This window comes from Rhinolophus hipposideros, assembly GCF_964194185.1.
Source record: "Rhinolophus hipposideros genome assembly, chromosome: 24".
In the NCBI taxonomy this organism is placed as follows: Eukaryota; Metazoa; Chordata; class Mammalia; order Chiroptera; family Rhinolophidae; genus Rhinolophus; species Rhinolophus hipposideros.
In genome coordinates this window covers 20,171,257-20,191,483 of record NC_138070.1, presented here as the reverse complement: position 1 = coordinate 20,191,483, position 20,227 = coordinate 20,171,257, and the positions used below count along the sequence as shown (strand labels likewise).

Here is a 20,227-nt window from a genome sequence, read left to right as displayed (position 1 = left end):
GACTGTATTCATCTTTTGTTAGCGGTATATATTTAGTATTACAATTTTCGTAGTTTTTCCCTTTCTTAAAATGCGTATACATATTTTTGGCACCCTCTGTATTTAATAATCAAAAAGGTTTCACAGTACAGAAACCTGACAGACCCCACCTGAAGCAGGAAATGAAAGCTCACCTCCCCGAGAATGAGGCAACCCCAAGCCATGTGCCTCCTGAGAGGATGCACTGAGAATCAGGATCATTTCTGGGGTACTCCTGCCCCCAAATGCATAACCAGAATCTAAAGCACGAGGAAATACGAGACGAAGCCAAATGGAGGGATTTTCTTTCTAAAAATGTCAAAGTCATGAAAGACAAACTACCTCAGAAACTGTCTCGGTTTAAAGGAGACTAAGGAGACATGATGACTGAACGTATTGTGGGAGCCTGGCCTACATCCTGGTCCTGAAAAGGGACATTATGGAGCCATGAACAAGATTTGAATGAGATCTCTAGGTTAGTTAGTGATATATTAGTAGTAATTTATTGCTATTAGTAATTGTACTGTGGTTAGGTAAGATGTTAATATAGTAGGGAAAGCTGGATGAAGACTACAGGAAAACTTTTGAACAATATTTGCAGATTTGTACAATTAGAAATTTTTTCTAAATCAAATGTTTAGAAACATTGGAAATTTTTTGAAAATAATAATAAAAAATACTCTTGCTACAGGGTGACAGAATGTAGCTCAATATGAGAGGTCCTATTTTAACAGCCAGACGAATCTCGAAATGGGGCAGGTTGCACGGGGAAATCATGTTTGTGGAGAGGCTGAGCTGAGTGACTGTCAGGAGTGTAACAAAGGGGATTCCAGTTTGGACAGCAACCTCAGAGGTGTTTCTTCCCACCCGAGGTTCTGCGGTTTTCCTAGTAGTCCTTGGTTTGCCTTCAGCAGCACACCACCAAGTTTTTTTTCCTTTAGCTATTTCTCATCTCAAACCAGCAAGAGGCCCACAGGTGTGCACTGGCTCAGGTTTGGGGGAAAGTGCTCAAAGATTACTACTACTTGCCCACCCCTCTTGTTCCCTCTGGACCAACAAGAGTCAAGGTAATGATTTCAAGTGGGGCACGGCTCCAGTAATAACTATTTGCTGTAATTGTGAAAGATGGCGACCTAGGCTTTCCAGGCATGTGTTTCATGAATTGAATGAATGGAATATAACGAAGTTCAGTTGGCTTGGTGAATTTCCCAGTTCATGGAGAAGTGCACCAATATTTAGAATTGGATGTCTACGCTTTCCTATATCTTGGGCTCTGATGAAACCTAAACTGGTTTTGTTAAGTATTCATTTCATTCACTCATTTTATCTTAAAGTCACACTATCAGGTTTCTTTTGTTGTTTTTGTTACTGTTAAAAACAAAAAAATACATGTTATTTTATGAGCAACTGATTTTTAAATATTGAGCTTAACTTTTAATTTGCTTTTTTATTAAAATACACATAATGTAAAATATACCATTTTAACCATTTATAAGTGTACAGTTCAATGTTCACCTTGTTGTATGACTGTCACCACCATCCATCTTCAGAATTCATTTCACCTTCCCCAACTGAAACTCCATACCATGAAACAATAACTCCCCATTAGCCTCTCACCCCCGCCCCCTGGCAACCACCATTCTCCTTTCTGCCTATGAATTTGACTGCCGGAAGTACCTCATATAAGTGGAATCATACAGTCTTTCTCCTTTTGTGACTGCACTTAACATTTTTTTTAAAGATCCACTTAAAAAATTAAAATAAGTTTTTCAAACATGAAATATTTCAATCATGAAAAAGTAAACCAGCAAAAAATGATTCTTGCCTGCCTTATGATTGTGTCAAAGGGGTATAAAAACTTGTAATTAATAATACGCTTTGATCAGGGGCACTGTTACTAGGGAGGGGAAAAGAAAGGCGGAAAGAAAGGGAAAGTATCTGAGAACAGGCACAGTGGAAGGGACAGCTGCACGAGCCAGACTGAATGGTGAAAGAATGTATTCAGTTCTAAACACATTTATAGAGAAGAAAGATCGAAAACTATGTTGCATGCACATTACCAGCCAGATTGTGGAAAAGATTGGTCTTATTTAAGAATAAGATATAAAGAGATGGCATGTGATATCCCACATTGATGATTTAACATTGAAAACTATATTGTGCTTATTTTGTTTGTTTTTCATGGTGCTTAGATATAAGCTGTAGGGTCTTTAAATTTTTATGTATTTTGCTTTTTTTCCCCTCTCATAGTGGTAGACGTGCCTGCCTGGGTTGAATGTGCTGTAATAACTTTGGTTCCCGGGTAGACTACTTTGATCATGCACAGCACAGACACAAAAGTTCTGAATTGTCTGTTAGCTATAACATATGAAGACTCAGTATACATTTTTTGACAGATCTTTGAAGATATCTGGACAGGGGACATCAAGTACGGAAGCCCAGCGGCTATTGACCACTTGAAGCATGTAGGAAACTGAAAGATCCATCTAGAAATACCAAAGTTACTTTGTTTTCAGTGTTCTTTGCTATGAACATAATCACAGCTGTTTCCACAAATGTCAGGAAATAGGAAGTCTCTCGTTTGCTTCATATCGTGGACCCGTCATTGCATAGTTCAGTGTCCAGTCCCATCTGAAGATGGGGCCATCACTGCCCTTCCTTACTCATCTGCCTCTGCCTCTTCCTCCAGCTCCGGAAGCTCAGGTTTGGAGGAGCTCTGTGGGGTCTGGTGATAATTGGGGCTTATTTAAATGTGAGGTTTCCTGCAGTTCCCAATCTTTGTGACTACTAGTAAATTTCCAGGAGTCATAAAGAAGTCTCTCAGAGGATAATTTGCATGCATGACCTCAAGTATTTCTGAATCCTGCCTGACCGCTGATTTTCTTCACTGCAGGAGGACCTCCTGATGCCTTCAAGCAAAGAACTTTTATGCCCGGACCTCCCTGAAGATTGTCTGAGGAGCAAAGGTATTTACTTGTTGCAAATCTTTTCCTTTTTCCACTCGCACATTATTTTAGTTCAGTTTCCATTTTGCGTTGGGAATGTAAGAATTATAGGTCCCTGCCTTGCAAGATCGACTCAACTGTAGAAATACTTGGTATTGCGCATGGATGTACTTGAAGAACCCTAGTGTATCAAGCAGGGCTTATTTTTCACACTAGTTTGCTTCCCACTTTTCTGTGCATCCCTCTTGACATTGTTTTGAACCTTCATTGCGGATGTGGAGTCTTTTATTTGGTTTTATAAAATGAAATGGCTTTTTCGGAAGGGTTAGTGTGACGGAGGAGTCCACGCAGTCTGGTTCAGCACTGTGGCAGTGCAGCTGTTCTTGTTCTCCTGGGTGAACAAGATGGGAGAAAGCATCTACTCCAGGTCACCTTGAGAGCTTTCAAAGCAGTTTCCTTTCTATTATCTTGTTTTGCTTCTCAAAGCACTGGTTGTAGAACTGCATTTGAGATAGTGCCTTTAGTTTGTTTGTTTGGTTGATTGATTGAGTTGGAATCTGAGGCCCAAAAGAGAGTGCTGAGCCAGGATTCTTCTTCTGCCCCAGGCTGAAAATCATCTTAGGTAACTCTTGAGAGGATTATGTGTACATATTATACAATTGAGGTTAATAATATAGGATAATCGGAACCTCAACACAAAATCATAGACACAGCAAATATGTTTAATTATGTGAACATGTTGTTATTGTGATGACATAACATCAGATTTGACTCTGCTTCTTGGCAGCCAGGACAGAAAAGGAAGCACAGATCGTCCTTAGGAAAAAGGACACTTGTCCCAGTTTATCACCCAGCTTCCTGCTGCTGGACATTTTCTCTGTGGCTCAAAGGCTTGGCTGTCCAGTGTAGATTAAAGCTCTGAAGTTGAAAACTGTACCTTCATACATAAGTGTCACCTGCTTCTTGGGGCCTTTTACAGGGCTCCCAAATCTTTTCGGTGTGTCTCCAGTATTGCTGTATGGGTGTTGGGTATGTTGGTCAATTTTTACCCACATCTTAACCACAAAATTTGTCTGTGTGTTAAATTACACTTTCATTTAACAACCGAACTGACCTTTTAAACAGGAAAACCTGAGTTCTTTTCTATGAGGAAATCTGCCTTCTCAGACTTACTGGTTATTCTCCCCAAAAAACTGGTCCACTTTGGACCACGGATAAGATGAGCTCTTTAGAAAAGTATGCTCAGATAGTTAACTAAGTGTCCTCAGATAAACTACTTTGTGGCCCTTTCTTTCCTGTCTTAATACCATTCCTTTTTAATGACTTACATTGGTAAAATGAATTACCCACCACCTCCCCAAGCCTCGTGCAAGGTTCTGTTTTAGATAAGGGTTTTACTAGAGTTTTTTAGCAGCAGTGACCTAATGCCTGGCAATATGTACTTCTGTTCAGTCCCCCAAGAACCTTTCAAGGTGTCCTTCTGTTACACATTAGGAAACAAGCTCAGCTGTCCAGAGTCCCAGCCAGTCATAACAAGGCAGAGAGGGAAGGTTCTGTGAAGGCAGGTCTGAAAGAATTGAGCCCTGGGCACACACAAGCAGAACATGCCACCAGCATGGAGCTGAGTTAAACAGATGCATATACTCTCCTGTAGTTTCAGCAGACTTTCAGCTTGCTTTGCCACAGTGAAGGTCATGCATCTACTAACTTATAATTTACTAAAGAATTGAGAAGTAAATGATGTTTCTTTTAAGTCTAGTTATTACACCCTCTGTAGGGACCTCAGCTGCCACAATTTTCACTCACTATGCCGCAGATCATAGCTCCTACTCCTAAGCATACTAATTTAAGTTTTCCTGATGAAAATCTAATATATCTTTGCTACCTCTAAGTGTCTGCACTGTTGAGCACTGTGCAACTTGGCTAGTTTCATTTATGTTATATTAAGTTTTGATTATTCTATCTGGGGCACCTCACATGTCAGTGTTTGTAATAACTTATGAATTTGCTGAGGAATGAATTTGGATCCCCTGCAATGAGTTGTTAGTTTCTTCTTAAATTTTTCTTATTTATTTTTCTTTCCCCTGTACTGAGTTGTTTAGTAAGTGAACCTAAGCTACTATACTCTCCCTTCATGCGTTGTCTTTCCTTCTCTATATAAACGTCCCATTCACAGTACTTGCAAATTAGCATGGTATTCCAGAATTTTGAGGTTCTTTAGTCATATGTCTGCTGTGACTCATTTCGGTGAAATGAGAACACGCTTAATCCTTTAAAAGGATTCTTTTGTGTGTTAACCAAAAGCACTCTTTAATTGGTAGAATGCTATTTTGCATATTATTCTTTATTTCTTGATTGTTGTAGGGCAGGTGCAAGAGAAGCGGGCATGGGGGAGCAGTGATGGGTATTAGTTGAGGGAATATTTCACAAGGCGAGAATGTCCTGTCACACACTCTGGCTGGTGCCTCGCCCTTTCTGCTGTTCTGAGTTTTAATGTGCTTGTTTCACTGTAATTTTCTTTTTAATATTTTTATAAACTGACATTATCAAGTTGTGTTTTATTTTCAGAGAGTTTCTTGTAACTGGGCTTCTATGGGAAGGTTGTGTGTAGAAGAAAGATGGAATGGGCACCAGGAATAAAATCAATATTCCTTCCCACAGCAGCAATTTCCCTTAAGGCTTATTTGTGAGTTAACTGAAATAGGAGGGTCACCAGAAACTGGAAGAGCATTATGAGAATACATTTTGATGCAGAGGTGAAAGCAGTCAAGGAGGGAAAAACTACCTGCCTTATATAATTCTGGGAACAAGACTGTGTGAATTATTTAGAATGATTAAAATTGAAACAGTCTTTTAAAGGCCTGCATTTCTGTTATGTGAATAAAATGAAGCATCATAGATGGAATGAACAAACCTATCAATAAAGCCCTTATGCCTTATATACATCTAGATTCTTGGAGTTTATTGATTTGTTTTTATACTTCGGAATGGATATTTCCTGTTTTGTATTCCTATTTGTGTCATTATCCTATAATTTACACTTCAGGGCACGTAGAGTTTAAAAATGATCCCGTTCCATACCAGACAACATGGAAGAAGTCTAGACATTTGGGGAAATGAATGTTTTTGTTTATTAAGGTATATCTTACCATTAATAAATTCATCCTTTTTGTGTGTGTGTACAATTCTGTGAGTTTTGACAAATATATACAGTTGTGTAACTACCATGACCCCAGAAATTTCTCACAGGCTTTTTTTAGTCCCTCTTGCCAACCCCAGTCCTTACAGCCAACAGTGATCTGTTTTCTGTCCCTATAGTTCTACCTTTTCTGGAATTTTTGATAAATATAACCATACAGGAGAAACTTGAGTCTGGCTTCTTTAATTTAGCATGGTGCATTTAAGATTCATCCATATTACTATGTGTATCAGTATTTCATTGCTTCTTGTTGCTGAAGAATATCCTGTTATCTGATTTTTATCAGTTATTTCCCATGTGAGGGAAATTTGAGTTATTTCCAGTTTTGACAATTATGAATAAAGATGCTGTAACATTTGCATGTGAGTTTTTGTGTGAACATGAGTTGTCATTTCACCTGGGCAAATACCTAGGCGTGGGACTGCTGGGTCATTTAGAAAGTGTATGTTTAATTTTATAAGAAACTATCTAACTTTTCCAGAGTGGTTGTGCCATTTTGTATTCCTACCAGCAATTTATAGGAGTTCCAGTTAAGGAGTTGAATCCTTTTCATTATTTGTTAATTTATTTTGAATTTGGAAAGGCAGATGTTTAGTGGTCAGAAGAAGCTTAGGAGATGACTAAAGCTTGTAGGGTTGTCTGCCACTATCTTCCTACCTCTAGGCAGCCTTGGTGAACCTCCACCAGAGAGCTTCCTTTTATAAGATACTACAGTATTGCTAACCCATCACACATCTTCCTGAGGATGCGATATAGAATAAACCAAAACTCATGTCATATTTAGTTTCCATTGTCTAGCGTCCTAATTTTTTGATCCAGGAAAAGGTTTTGACAGAAATGCTATTGAATCCTTGTCAACCTCTAGCATGTCTGTCCCGAATTATGGTTATATGGAGATAACACCACTCAAAGTCTAAGTTTTCTGGTGTTGCTTATGTTGTAATTAGAGCGTAAGCAGTTTTTTAAAAAAACAACTTTTTGAGATAAATTTACATACTATAAAGTTCACCCATTTGAAGTACATAATTCGGTCTTTTTTTTTTTTTCAGTATACTTTTAGAATTGTGCAATCATCGCCATGATTTAATTTTCATAACTGCCTTAAGAAACCTTGTACCCATTAGCAGTCATTCCCCATTCCTCTAACCCCCAGCTTGTTCCAAACATTTTATAGATTTGCCTATTCTGAACATTTTATATAAATGAGATCTTACAATATGTAGTCTTTCGTGACTGACTTCTTTTGCTTGGCATAAAGATTTTTTTTTAAGTATGTTTTTCCAGCTCCAAGTCAAGTAGTTGCTTCAATCTAGTTGTGGAGGGTGCAGCTCACAGTGGCCCACGCGGGGATGGAACTGGCGACCTTGTTAAGAGCACCGCGCTCTAACCAACTGAGCTAACTGGCCACCCAAAGATTTTAAGGTGCAGCCAAAGTGCTTCATTCCTATTTATGGCTGAATAATATTTAATTTTATCCATTTATCAGTTGATAAACTGAAACATTTGAGTTGTTTCCACATTTTGGCTGTTGTGAATAATTCTGTTCCCAGCATTTGTGTACAGGTTTTATGTGGACCTAGTTTTCAGTTTCACTGAGTTAAGAGTGGAATTGCTGGATTATAAAGTAAGTCTATGTTTCGCAGGTTTTTCCACTGTAAAGTTATTGCCCTCCCTTTCCATACTGTACTCTTTGGAAGGAAGTCATTATGTGTAACCTACATAGTGACAGAGAAAGAAGTTACAGGTATAGAAAGGAAAGAACAAACATGTAACGAATGTTGCATGCCAAAAGCTGTGCTAGGTGCTTTCACAGACTTAAGGATTGGACAGTTGTGCTCCCTCTGCCTATTTTTAAATTAGGGTTTTTGTCATTGTTGAGTTGTAAAGATCCTTTGTATGTTTTAAATACAGATCCCTTATCAAATAGATTACTTGCATATGTTTTTTCATCAGTGGGTTTTTTCACTTTTTGATGTTGCCTTTTGAAGCACAAGAGGTTTTAGTTTGATGAAGTCCAGCTTGTCAGTCTTCATTTTCACTTGTACTTTTGGTATCTTAGCTGATACATCTTTACATACCTAACCAAAGATCGTATATCGTGAAGGTATACTCTTGTGTTTTCTTCTGTAAGTTTTTATCATTTCAGCTCCTAACATTTATGATCCACTTAGATCACTTAGAGTCTGTGATCCACTTAGAGTTAATTTTTTTGTGTGATGTGAGCTAGGGTCCAGATTTGTTCTTTTGCATGTGGATGTCCAGTTGACCCAGCACCGTTTGTTGAAATGTATTCTTCTTAGTCCGTTTGTCAAAAAGCAGTTGACTGACTGTAACCATTAGAGTTTAGTTCTGGACTCTCAGTTCTGTTCCATTGGTCTTTGTGTCTGTGCGGTGCCAATGCCACACTGCCTCGATTACTGTAGCTTTGTAGAAAGTTTTGAAATCAGGAAGTGTAAGTCTGTCGCCTTTTGTTCTTTTTTTCAAGATTGTTTTGGTCCCTTGCATTTTCATATGAGTTTTAGGATTAATATGCCAATTTCTACAAACATGAGTACTTTTTAAATGCTCATTGTAAAATGACAAGTCCAGGATCTTCAGCTGAGGTCATGAAACTCCTGTGCTTCTAATAACATGGGCTCATTCGTACCTCTCAATACATTTCACCCTCCAGTATACCTAATACTTTTTTTTTTTTTTAACATACCACATTTTCTTTATCCGTTCATCCATTGATGCATGCTTAGGTTGTTACCGTGTCTTGCCCACTGTAAATAATTCTGCAGTGAAAATGGGGGTATAGGGTTGGGGGGATGGATGAGAAAGGTGAAGAGATTAGAAGTACAAATTGATAGTTACAAAATAGTTATAGGGGTGTGAAATACAGTATGGGGGATATAGTCAATAATGTTGTAAAAACTATGGTATCAGGTGGGCACTAGAATTGTCAGGGGGATCACTCTATAAATTATATAAATGCCTAACCACTACGCTGTACACTTGAAATTAACATAAAATACTGAATGTCAACTATAATTTAAACATATATGTATGTATGTATGTATGTATATATACACGTATATATAGTCGCAGGGTATAAAGTATATCATAGAGAATATAGTCAGTGGTATTGTAATAGTTACAGTGTCAGATGGGTAGTAGACTTGGTGGGGTTATCACTTTGTGAGGTGTGTAAATGTGTAATCATTATGTTCTTTTGTGCACCTGAAACTATTAATAAGAAAGTACAGAATTGTTGGATTTAGTATACCGAATACTTGTAACAACTTCCTAACCTTCTGTCTCTTCAGTCAGCCAACTTCTACTCTGTACGTGCCATGTGCCATGGTCAGTGTCGGACACTGAATCCACAGGAATCATTAAGGATTGTTTCTTCCCTCAGACAGCTCCAGTCTTATGGAGGTGCTAAATAGCTGAGAAATAGTATTACAGAGGTTTTTGTAGAGATGTTGTGCGAGGGAGTTGAAGTCCAAGGAATGGCTGGCACTAATCAAGCGTGGACTCTTTCTGGAACTTCTAAGAGCTTTACATATATTAACTCGTCTAATTTTTATGTTTTATGAAGTAGGTACCATCTTTCTCCCCATATTATAAATGAGGACCATATCCGTGTTCCACGACCTTTTCACCTTTTCAAAATTTTCTAATAAACAAAGTTGCTCTAAACTCTTAAAGTTAAAGAGTGGGCAGAGTATCCTTTTGCTTTCAAGCTGTACACAATGCATCATCCCCACCCGGCCTTCTGCCACGCCGCCTGGGAAATTCGCTGTGCTTCCTCCCCAAGTGCTGGCCAAGTGGAGAACAGGCATTCTTCCAGCATAGGGGCTCTGAGGGAGAGTTTTGCTTTAAGTGCCTTGCACAAGACAGCTTGAGGATGGATGGAGAGTTTCAGAGTTTTTCTGAGCAGATATAATCAGGAATACAACTAGCGTAGTGTAGGAACTGAGTGGAAAGGCCCAGAATATATGGGAATGATTTGATGAATGCTGTTGCGTTCAGTGGAGAGAGATAATACAACCATTTGGAGTATTCATGTTTAGAAATTCACGCACAGGCTGGGCACTCCCTGGGTGGCGATGAGGGGGCGCCTGCTGCCGGCGGCCAGGGCACAGGGCACTTTGGGAAGACGTCAGGGGTATGGTGGGCAGGCTCTGGAGGCGCCTGTCAGGGATCCCAGAAGAGGGGGAGGCAGCAGCGGTGCACGAGTTCTGTGCGGTGTGACGCGGGGAACAAGGTTGGAAAGTCAGGCGGTGGAGGGGCAGGCCTGGCCAAGAAGATTGGTTCAGAAGGTGCTGGTGCAGCGCCTCCGGACGCTGAGGGAAGGAAGTTGGCGGGAGGATTCGCCCCTGGGGACCAGAGGCCATCATCACCACAGCGCCCCCTGTGGGCTGGGTCTCAGCTTTGGAATCCACCCCAACCCAAGTTTTGGTTCACATTTCTTAGGTGGTTTTATTTCAGGTTAAACCTATAATGTGGATGGAAGGAAAGTGTTACTCTTCCAATTTAAGGAAGGATTTTTACAGAAATGATTAAGCTCTTTTGCAAACAAGGAGTTTTGTGTGTTATGTCTTGAGTCATGCACTGATTTGTTGTGTGACTATAAAAAAGTCATTTAATCTTTCTGTACTTAAGTTTTTAAAGCACAGACTAGATCATCTATGCCTGGAGAATAAATTTATAGCATAAACTGAGGTACGCTGTTTGCAGAGTCTTCGAAAGTTGAGACTGTTCTTCTTTGTTCCTTTGAAGTCTTTTATGTTATTTGCAGATATGTTCCCTCCAGTCTGTAACTTGTCTTTTTATTCTCTTAATAGTGCTTTTCACAGAGCAAAGTTTTAACTTGATGAAGTCCAATTTATCATTCTTTTCTTTTGTGATCATGCTGTTGGTCTCATGTATATAAGAATTCTTTGCCTAACCCCAGCTTATGAAATTTTTCTCTTGTGTTTTCTTCCCAAAGTTTTATAGTTCTGTTTCTGCATTTACATCTATAATCCATTTTGAGTTAATTTTTGTATGAGGTATGAAGTTTACATCAAGGTTCCTTTTTTTTTTTTTTTTGTGAATATCCAGATCAAATACCTTTTATTGAAATGATTATCCTTTCTCCATTGTCAAGGCGTTCAAACTTTTGTAAAAAATCAACAGGCCACATTTGCGAAGGTTTATTTCTAGACTGTATTTTATTCCACTGATCTATGTATCTCTTTGCCAATACCATGTTGTATTGATTATTGTAGATTTATAATAAAATTAAACAGTGCGATGGTTCCAAAAGAAAAAAAGTTCATGCACAGGGTAGAATTGACTGCTGTGATAAAGAAAGTAAGCTAGTTTTAAGAAGCTATATATTTGTGGGGCTTTAGAATTTCAAGGCTGCCTTTTGTCAGTGGTATCTGTGCAAATTTACCGAACCTAGTGTATACTTATCCATCAATATTTGCTGACTCCAAATATTTTTAAATGCTTTATCCATGCCTAGTTATTAAGCTTATAATTTTAACTGTTGTCAGGTTGAGTAAAATAAGAATCAAAGAAAGCAGAGCAAAGGAAAGGCATCTCTTCTTTAAATGGCAGATACTACCTGGTGGTGTTTTACATGTATTATTTAATTTAATCCTCAGACTAACACTGAGGTAAGTGTACTTCTCCTTTTTCAAAGGAGGAAACAGACTCAGAGCGGTAAGTAATATCACAGAGCCCACTGGCTCTGATCTTTCTCTTAAAGTTGCTGCTCTCACTACCAGTTGAAAAATGGATAGGGAAGCCTTAGGAAGACACAATTAATAGCATTTGTTGATATGACCTAACTGTATTCATTTATTAATTCCACAGATATTTACTGAGTGCTGTTATGTACCAGGTATTATGCTGGACTCTAGTGAAGAGGAGAGACCAAGACAAACATAATCCTTACCCTCATGGAGTTTATATTCTAGTGGGAATTATATTTTTAGATTGATTTGTATTTTGCTGTATCTGTTTACTGCAAGTGTCCTGTTACATGCATGAATACATACATATATATACACATACTCACATGAATGTATATAACTTTGCATTTGTTTTCTAAAAAGGGAGAGGAATGAAAAATTTTTTTTGTACATTAACAAGTTTGGGGAACTTCTTTATATTGCATCCTATACCTAGTGTTTCAGAGAAATTGTGTACTATAAAACTCCTTTATAAATTGTATTTATATTCTGTATAGAAAGATTTTTTTTGTTTTTTAATATTTCAAAATGGAAACTTTCAAATTGATTCAAAAGTGGAGAGTACTAAACGACTTGGCTTCAGTGATTACCAGCTCATGACCAATATTGTAAAGAAGCAATTAATGCAGGTAATTGGGTTCAAAACTAACATTCAACTTACCGATTAATCTCTTGTACATAAGGGTTTGTGTATAACTGTTCTTTTTCAAAGAGGTAACTTATCTATGATTTATTTAGTATTTATTCACATAATGAGGTGGTCATCTAATAATATAAGCTGTTGTATTGAGTCTACTTTATTAACGTTTCAGAATGGAAGCTTCTTAAGACTCTGAATTAGGCATTTGTCTCCATGTTGTAGTTCTTTGTCCAGTAAGCAGGTGCATTTAAGTAAGCAACATTTAGAGAAAGGCATTTGTTCAAAATTATCTGTTTCTGCCAGGTACACTTTTGGCCCTCCATCACGCTCTGCAGAGAAGAACAAAACCAATGGTACAGTGCACTTGTTTTGCAATTCTCTTTTTGAGTTGGATCATTTTTGTTGTTGCCGTTGGTTGCGTGATTAAATTCGTGAAGGCAGAGCAAATGATTTTATGATTGCTTGCTGATTTGGATTTATTTCTCTCGTGCAGAAGGAAATGTACAAATTACAACTGAAACTCTCCTAAAATCTACTGAAGAAGTACAAGGTATGAAGGTCAATGGGACTAAGACGGATAATAATGAAGGACATGAGAATGGCAATGTGAGTAAAGGTCTCTCGGCTGGGTGCAGCGAATACCCAGAAGTAGACAAAATCATGACCAGTAGTGAGGTTTCAGAAACCAGCACATTAGTTTCCCTAGAGCCTTTAAACTTTGTGGACCCTGGATTAACAGAAGCAACTCCTAAAGAAAAAGAATGTGAAGAATTAAAAACTTGTCCTTCTTGGTTGTCATTATTACCAGGGAACAGTGCCATTTCCAAAGTGGACAATGGGAAGGAAGAGTTGTGTAAGTTAAGCCTTGTGTGTGAAGCAGATGACAATCACCAACAGATTCTTGGCCACCATAATGAAAAACACGGTTCTGCACATGGCAGTCCCAAACTCTTGGGAAATGTGGTTGTTGTAGAACCCTTAGAAGAAAATTCAGAAGTTTCATGTTTCACATCAAGCTTGTGTGGTCCAGAATCCAGAACGTCATCCGTGGAAAAATGTGGTTTTGAAGGTGATGGCTTGCTGAAGAGATCTGCTGAAAAGACAGACAATTCCTGTTTTGATAGGGACGATCAAAACAAGAACTTGGCTTCTAGAGAAGAAAATGAACAGGTTTTGAACCCCAGGAGTGAAAGAGAGGAACTCTTTCTTGTTAATGCCAGAAAACCTGAAGACAATGCCAGTGGTCATTGTTCTGGAGGAAAAGAGACTGTTGCCTCCCCAAAAGAAAATATCCCTGATAACTGTTGCATTCAAGGCAGTATCCATACAGACAGCTCTAGTTCTTTCATACCCAGTTCTTTTACTGAAGCCACAGAAGTAATGTTAAAAAAAGATTCGAGAATCACTTTAGACATTCAAGTTAGCTTAACAAATCATGAGGACCATAGAGAAACTCTTACTAATAGGAGCCATCCAGGCAGACACTCTGAAGAGAACAGATGTTCCTCCTTGATGCAGATCAAAGAGCCAGAACAGACAAGCACTATCGAGCCCAGTATATTAAGTGAAAAGATTTACAGTAAAAACTCCTTAGTCATCACCCAGAGAAATCTGGAAGGCAACATCCAGTTAAAGGAAGCATCATATAATGAATTTATGATTGAAAAAAAATCCCTTACAAATTTAATGCCAGAGGACCAGATAAGTTCTGTAAATGAGGGATCAAAACCCAAGAAAGATATTGCTCAGTTATCATCATCCCTAGAATTTGATTACAGACCTGAGTCAGAAAAGGCTGTACAGACCTCACAGGACAATATTCCACATTTAGAAGAACAAAGCATTGCCTATGAGATGAATGATGCTCCTTGTACCGAAGAACTAGCTGTAAACAAAATAGAAAGTGAATGTCTTTTAAATCAAGTGCCCCTTAATTCTCAAGACCATGCGAAGTTGCCAACTGAGGAAGAGTTGCCTTTAGCAACAAGCAAGGATTCCCAACAGAGCCATCACCCTCCATTAGAGGACAAAGCAGATGTCATTGCTGATTCCCAAACCATTTCCATGAAGACAATAATGAAAGACATCTCTCCACCAGGTGACAAAAGCTGTGGTGCCTCTTCAAACAGTCCCACCTTAAACATTAAACCAGGAAGCCTCAAAAGTAAAAATGAAATGGCTGATTCAGGAACAGAAGACCTACATTCCAGACTTCTCTCAAGTAGGGAAGAAGCAGCAGGCTTGCTTCCAGAGGTCCCTGTCATGGAATGTCAAAGTGTTCAATCTCAGGATCTCTCTAGCTTCAATTGTGTAAGAAAAAATGCACCAGAAGAGAGCATGTGTTCTGCTTGTGCTGCTGCTTTTGAGTCTGGCAGAATCATCCTGGAAGTTGAAAACTCTTTGATAGCCAAACATGAGAATGCATTGCAGCGCAGTGATCTCCACTCCCCAGGAAGAGAAGACTCTGTGGAAAGTAGCACCCGTAAAGTGAGTTATACACGGGAGGAAAGTGAACTTGATGGGAGGGAAACTACAGGCAGCCTTCCAAGAGATAAGATCGGAAACAAAAGGACAGAAGCTTCAAATGAAACCATTCACATCACCAGTCCCATCCAACCCAGTAAGGAAGGGCTAGAATTAAAGGAACAGAATATACCCAAAGAGACTGTATTTTGTAAATATAACATCTCTGATTGTGCCACACAGGAACTAAACCAATCTGGAAACATTCCAAATCCCGAGAAACTGTTGGACCAGTCTCCTACTGTTATGTTCTCCAGTTTTAAAAACATGAACCCAACAGTTGAAACTCCTGACCAGAAGACAAATGAAGTCCTTGACTGCCAGCATAATCCATACAGAGCAGCTGAATGCAGATGTGAAGATAAACCAGCTAAGGAGACACTAGGTAGTGACCAGAGAGAGACCGTCACAGAGCCTGTCAGAGAGGTAAGCCACAGCCAAAAGGATCTGCCAGTTGGTTCAGGCAACAACAACTCGTCTCGTGGTAGTCCAAAGGAAGGCAGTTTGAAAGGAGCCTTTGAAAGGATTTCTGGTTGTGAGGTGTCCACAGACGGTACTAAAGACATTGTCTACACAGACTGTAGTGACAAGCCTGCAGAAGGCATGCTGGACATAAGAGCATCTAACACACGTGATGGTGGTGCATGGCAAGATGGACTAGTATTACATGAAACCTCGAGTAATACCCGGTCTCAGAGAGGAGAACGGAATGCTGCATTTATGATTGACCAGGATTCAGATTTCCCAAATGCTACTTCCTCTACAGTGGAATCTCTTGAAATAAAAAAATCATGTGAAGAAAAAGTCTGCAGATTGTTAAAAGATTGTGAAATGAAAGTGTGTCCAGACTCTAGTGCCAATGAGATAGAGTCTGTTGCAGATCATGAACTACTAAATATAAGACTATTGGATAGAGTAAATGTGTCTTTAAATTATATTCATCACGAACAGCACGTTAAAGAAGCATCTCTGAGAGAAACACAAGGAATAATTGAAAAATCAAGACTAGAAATAAATTCTGAGTTTAACAAGGAAAATACCCTTGGAATTCCCTCAAAAGAGTTGATGTCTTCTAAACACCGAGGTGAGAACTCTGTTCCCCCGGGGAACCCAAAATCCATTGAGAGAATGCCTTCGTATCTGTCTTCTAAAGAAAGTTCAGAAGCAAATATTAAGAGTGAAGAAACTGACCTTAAAATTCTTTGTAAGCCAAAAGATGGTGAAATGCTTTGTGAAAACGTAAAGGACTGCACAGTCCTGCCTGAGGTGAAGGAAGCACTAAGGGATCTGAGTAATCCTAGTGAAGAAAACAGCATAGACATCAGTGTGAAAATTTTGCCGTTGACGATGGAAATCGAAACTAAAGTGACAGAAGAAACCGAAGAACATCAGAGGGGATCACCGTGTCACTTCACTGTTGGGGAGAAATCTGAGGAGGTGATTACCAGAGAAGATGGTTGTGGTGGTAATATGAGTGAGATTTCTCAGATCCACTGTAAATCCCAGAGGATGCTCGGAGATGTTGGAGACCAAGAAAGCCGGCGGGTTTTGGACTACACGTTGCAGAAGGAAGAGGAATATATGCATCACAAAGAAGCACATAGGGTATTGGAACAAAGCACATCGTCTAATATGTTGTCAGATGAGGTGCAAAATAAGAACCCATCTAAGGGTTGCAAAGATGAGTCCACTGTGATGAAAGAAAGCACCCCAGCAAAGCTCGCCAGGGGTGACTTTGCTGCACAGTTTCAGAAGTTGAAAGACCCAGAGGAGGAAACCTCCTGTCACCCATTTAAAAAGGACATTAAGTTGTGTATAGGTCCTTGCCTTCGTGGTGCCCCCCAGAAAGCACAAGACTCCGGCCCCGCTAGGTGTGATGAAACACACAGTACCTCTGGGAACACGCCACATCAGAAAGGAATGCTTCCCTTAAAGAAGCAGCCCCATCGAACATGTAAGAAAGTTTCCTGTCAGGAGCAAGTCAACATGGGGAGAAAATTAAGTAAAGTCAGAAATTCTTCCTTTTTAAAGCATTCCTCAGAAACCATCCCCACAAAAGCACATAAATTTTTCAGTTCACATGCCGCATCTGCACCCACAAGACTAGAACCCAAAACAGTACCTGCCAGGACCTTAGTTAGCCACATACCAAAGCAGAAGGCTACGCCGTGCCATCTCCTAAGGAGCCTGAATGTCAAGACACCTACCAAAGAATCGGCCTTACTCACCACGCTGTCCATCCTTGCCTCCAAACTGGCCCCAGCCGCAAAGACGCAGAAACTAAGGTATCGCCGGTGTTCCTCTGAACTGCTTCCAGTGGCTAAAAGCTACAAGCGGCTCAGATATAAAAGGCTCCTGGATGGATTTTCACCCAATACAATGCAGCTGAGTCCATATTTGACAGCTACTGGATGGAATAAAAGGCCTACTAGTAAACCCCTGACACTTTATCCGCTGGAAGCCATCAAAATGAGCTTCATAGATTTGAGCAACAAGATGCCATCCCTGCTGTTTGGTTCCGAAATCTTCCCGGTATCCTTTCATGTGAAATCGGGCTCTGAGTGCACAGCGGAGTCCCCGAGGAGTTTTCCTGAGCACTGTGCTCCAGCAAGGCTTGCCTTAGGAGAGGCCTCCCGGTGCCCTTCTCAACCTCCCAAGTGGACCTTTTCTGTTTTCTTGTCCCATGGTTGCCCTGGGATGGCAACGTTCAGGGAAGACACTGGCCTCCACGGTCAGGCACATGCCCAGGCTCCTCCACACCCTCCAGCTCCTCTCCAGGAATACGGAGGCACCGCCATCGTCCAGACCAGAGCAGGCCGCTCTGTCCTTGGCCTTCACACACTGCTAGCACTTTGTTCCCCTGGATGTTACCGAATCTGGACAAAAAAACGGAGCTTCTCCAGTCACATGCCTACCATGCAGAGGCTTTTCATGACCCAGTTTACACAGGGCTTGAAAGGGTTAAGGTCTCCAGCCTCCATAGCTGACAAGGTCTTCTGTTCTCTGCCCTACTCGGTGGGCCGAGTGCTCTCCATTTGGAGCCAGCATGGACCTTCTGCCTGCCCCTTCGAAATCTCTGCTCTTCATTCCACTCACAGCAAGCGGCAGCCAACTCTGGGCACCACAAGCAGGTAAACAATTCTTTGCAAATGTTTCCATGTTTGCTTCCTGCCGGTGAGGAGAGGAGATGGGCACTACTAGAAATGCAGGGCTATTGGGAGTCTCTGTGTTTGCATTTTCCATTTATAACTTTGCCAAATTTCAAATCTCGCAGCAGTAATTCTAAGTGGCGATCCCTCTAATTTTCCTACAGAATCCTTTATTTTGAATGATTCTTTGTTCTGTCCATGTATTGTCCATGTCAAGCCATCAGATCTTTTGAATCTCTTCTTTTCTCCTCTTGTCCCCACCTTGCAAAGAACAAACACCATTACAAGTTAAAGACTTGTAGTGACAAATAGTGGCTTGTAACTATAGCTGGTTCACAAAGTATTAGAAAATCAGCACTTAACTCAGTGTTTGGTGTATAAACGATACAGAAGAAATACTTTTAAAATAAGTTAATTAGTTATATAGGCATAACCAAATCTAGTTTATGAACCTTTGCATTTTTTTTCTTTTTCAGTTACAGTTGACATTCAATATTATATTGGTCTCAGGTGTACCTGAACCTCTGCATTTCTTCTGGAGCAGACAGGCTTCAAAGATCGACATTTGCATACGATAGTTGTAGAATTTATAGAGTTTTAAGTGAACTGGAAAAGAGTTCTTGTAGTTCGACTACTGAGAATAGTTAAAAAATAATTTCACCAATATCAGTTTACCTTCTAATTGAAAAATAAGAGAAGAAAAAGAATTTTGAGAGTTACATCCCTAAAGATCTGCTTTAGATATAGATAAATCTTCCTGTTTGTAATTCGTTGGATGAACAAAAATTTTAAACATTTTTTAGTTTGCCCTTACCATTGCTATGGTTTAAAAATTCAACAGCCAAAATGCCTTAAAGTTCCAAATAGCCTGGGAGCTTTGTGTATGTGGTGGTCTCTTATGCACTTATTCTGTGTCATTAGAAAGCTTCTGCTGCATATTGTGAAGTTCCCCCAGCATCTTAGCTGCAAACTAAAAAAGAAGTTTCAGAAAAACACCCAAGAACTTGAATGTGGCTGATTGAAATGGAGAGCTGAATTACTATATAAGTATTTGTCTTATGGTTATATAAAAAGGTTCACTTCTTATAATGCAGACATAAAAATACATTAGAATGAATCAAATTGTTTTAAATGATGGTGTACTACTGTTATTAACTAGTTTGTTGGTATGCCTCTGCAATCTCGTAATTGGCTCTTTGTCGGTGAAACACAGCTTTAAACTAAGTTCATTCCGGAGGTTAATGTAGAGAGGGAAGACAGTTAGTCATTTCACCCTAGGAAGGTGTGTGACCCTTTGGTTCTTTTTCCTCTTCCAGAACTCCTTCCCACCTAACTTTTCTGTTTCCTGTTGTGGAATGTTTTCTCTCCCTTACTTCCTATATCTGGCATTTTTATTTATTCATTTAACTTTAGCTTTTTGAATTCAATTTATTTTGTTTTATTTTTTAATTCAAGTGGAAAGTGGAAGGGTGGTATTTGTGTGGGATTTTTCCTTCTCTTTGGCTCAAAAAGTGTCTTAACATAATATGCTTTGGCTTTGAGTCTAGAGATTTTCTGTTTTCCTAAAGACACTTAGAAATATTAAGCATGATAAGTTGGTGAGCCCCAGAAAGCAAGGCTTAACAAAGATTATGTTTCCATAGGATTTTCTTATTTGAACCTTATTCTCCAGCACTCTGCAATACAGGTTAAGCAGGCATCTTTTTTGCCTTTTTTATAGATGATGAGTCTGAGGCACGTGTTTTTTTTCCCTAACCCAGGTCACTGAGCTGGTTAGTGTTTCAACTGAGCTGACCTAGAACCAAGGTCTCCCAATTTCTGATTTGGTCAGCTCCTTTTCCAGTATTCCACCCTGCCTCTCTTTCCTTTAATCAGTTTCTCCTCAGGAAATCCTGAGTCAGTGCTGAACATCCTAAAAATCTGAATTACCTGTATTTTTCCTAGCCATTGAACAAATTTCTAAGAGGAGGTGGATTGTATGGTTCTCATACAAACATCTTATTAATTAAACTTGTACTCTG

General features: G+C 39.5%; 1 protein-coding gene across 7 annotated transcripts in view; it reads left to right on the top strand.

Annotated features, from left to right (window-relative positions):
* The window catches only part of PRR14L (proline rich 14 like), a 47,482-nt gene that overhangs the window by 12,835 nt on the left and 14,420 nt on the right, over positions 1 to 20,227 (top strand). For 3 of the 7 annotated variants that reach the window (XM_081037137.1, XM_081037138.1, XM_081037139.1), the window contains 2 exons: positions 2,912 to 2,984; positions 13,028 to 18,188. In XM_081037137.1, coding sequence (XP_080893263.1) covers positions 2,912 to 2,984; positions 13,028 to 18,188 — 5,234 coding nt within the window. Of the gene's footprint in view, positions 1 to 2,911; positions 2,985 to 12,788; positions 12,888 to 13,027; positions 18,189 to 20,227 lie in introns of those variants that run through there. The other 4 variants (XR_013992498.1, XM_081037141.1, XM_081037142.1 and 1 more) reach the window with 4 other exon arrangements.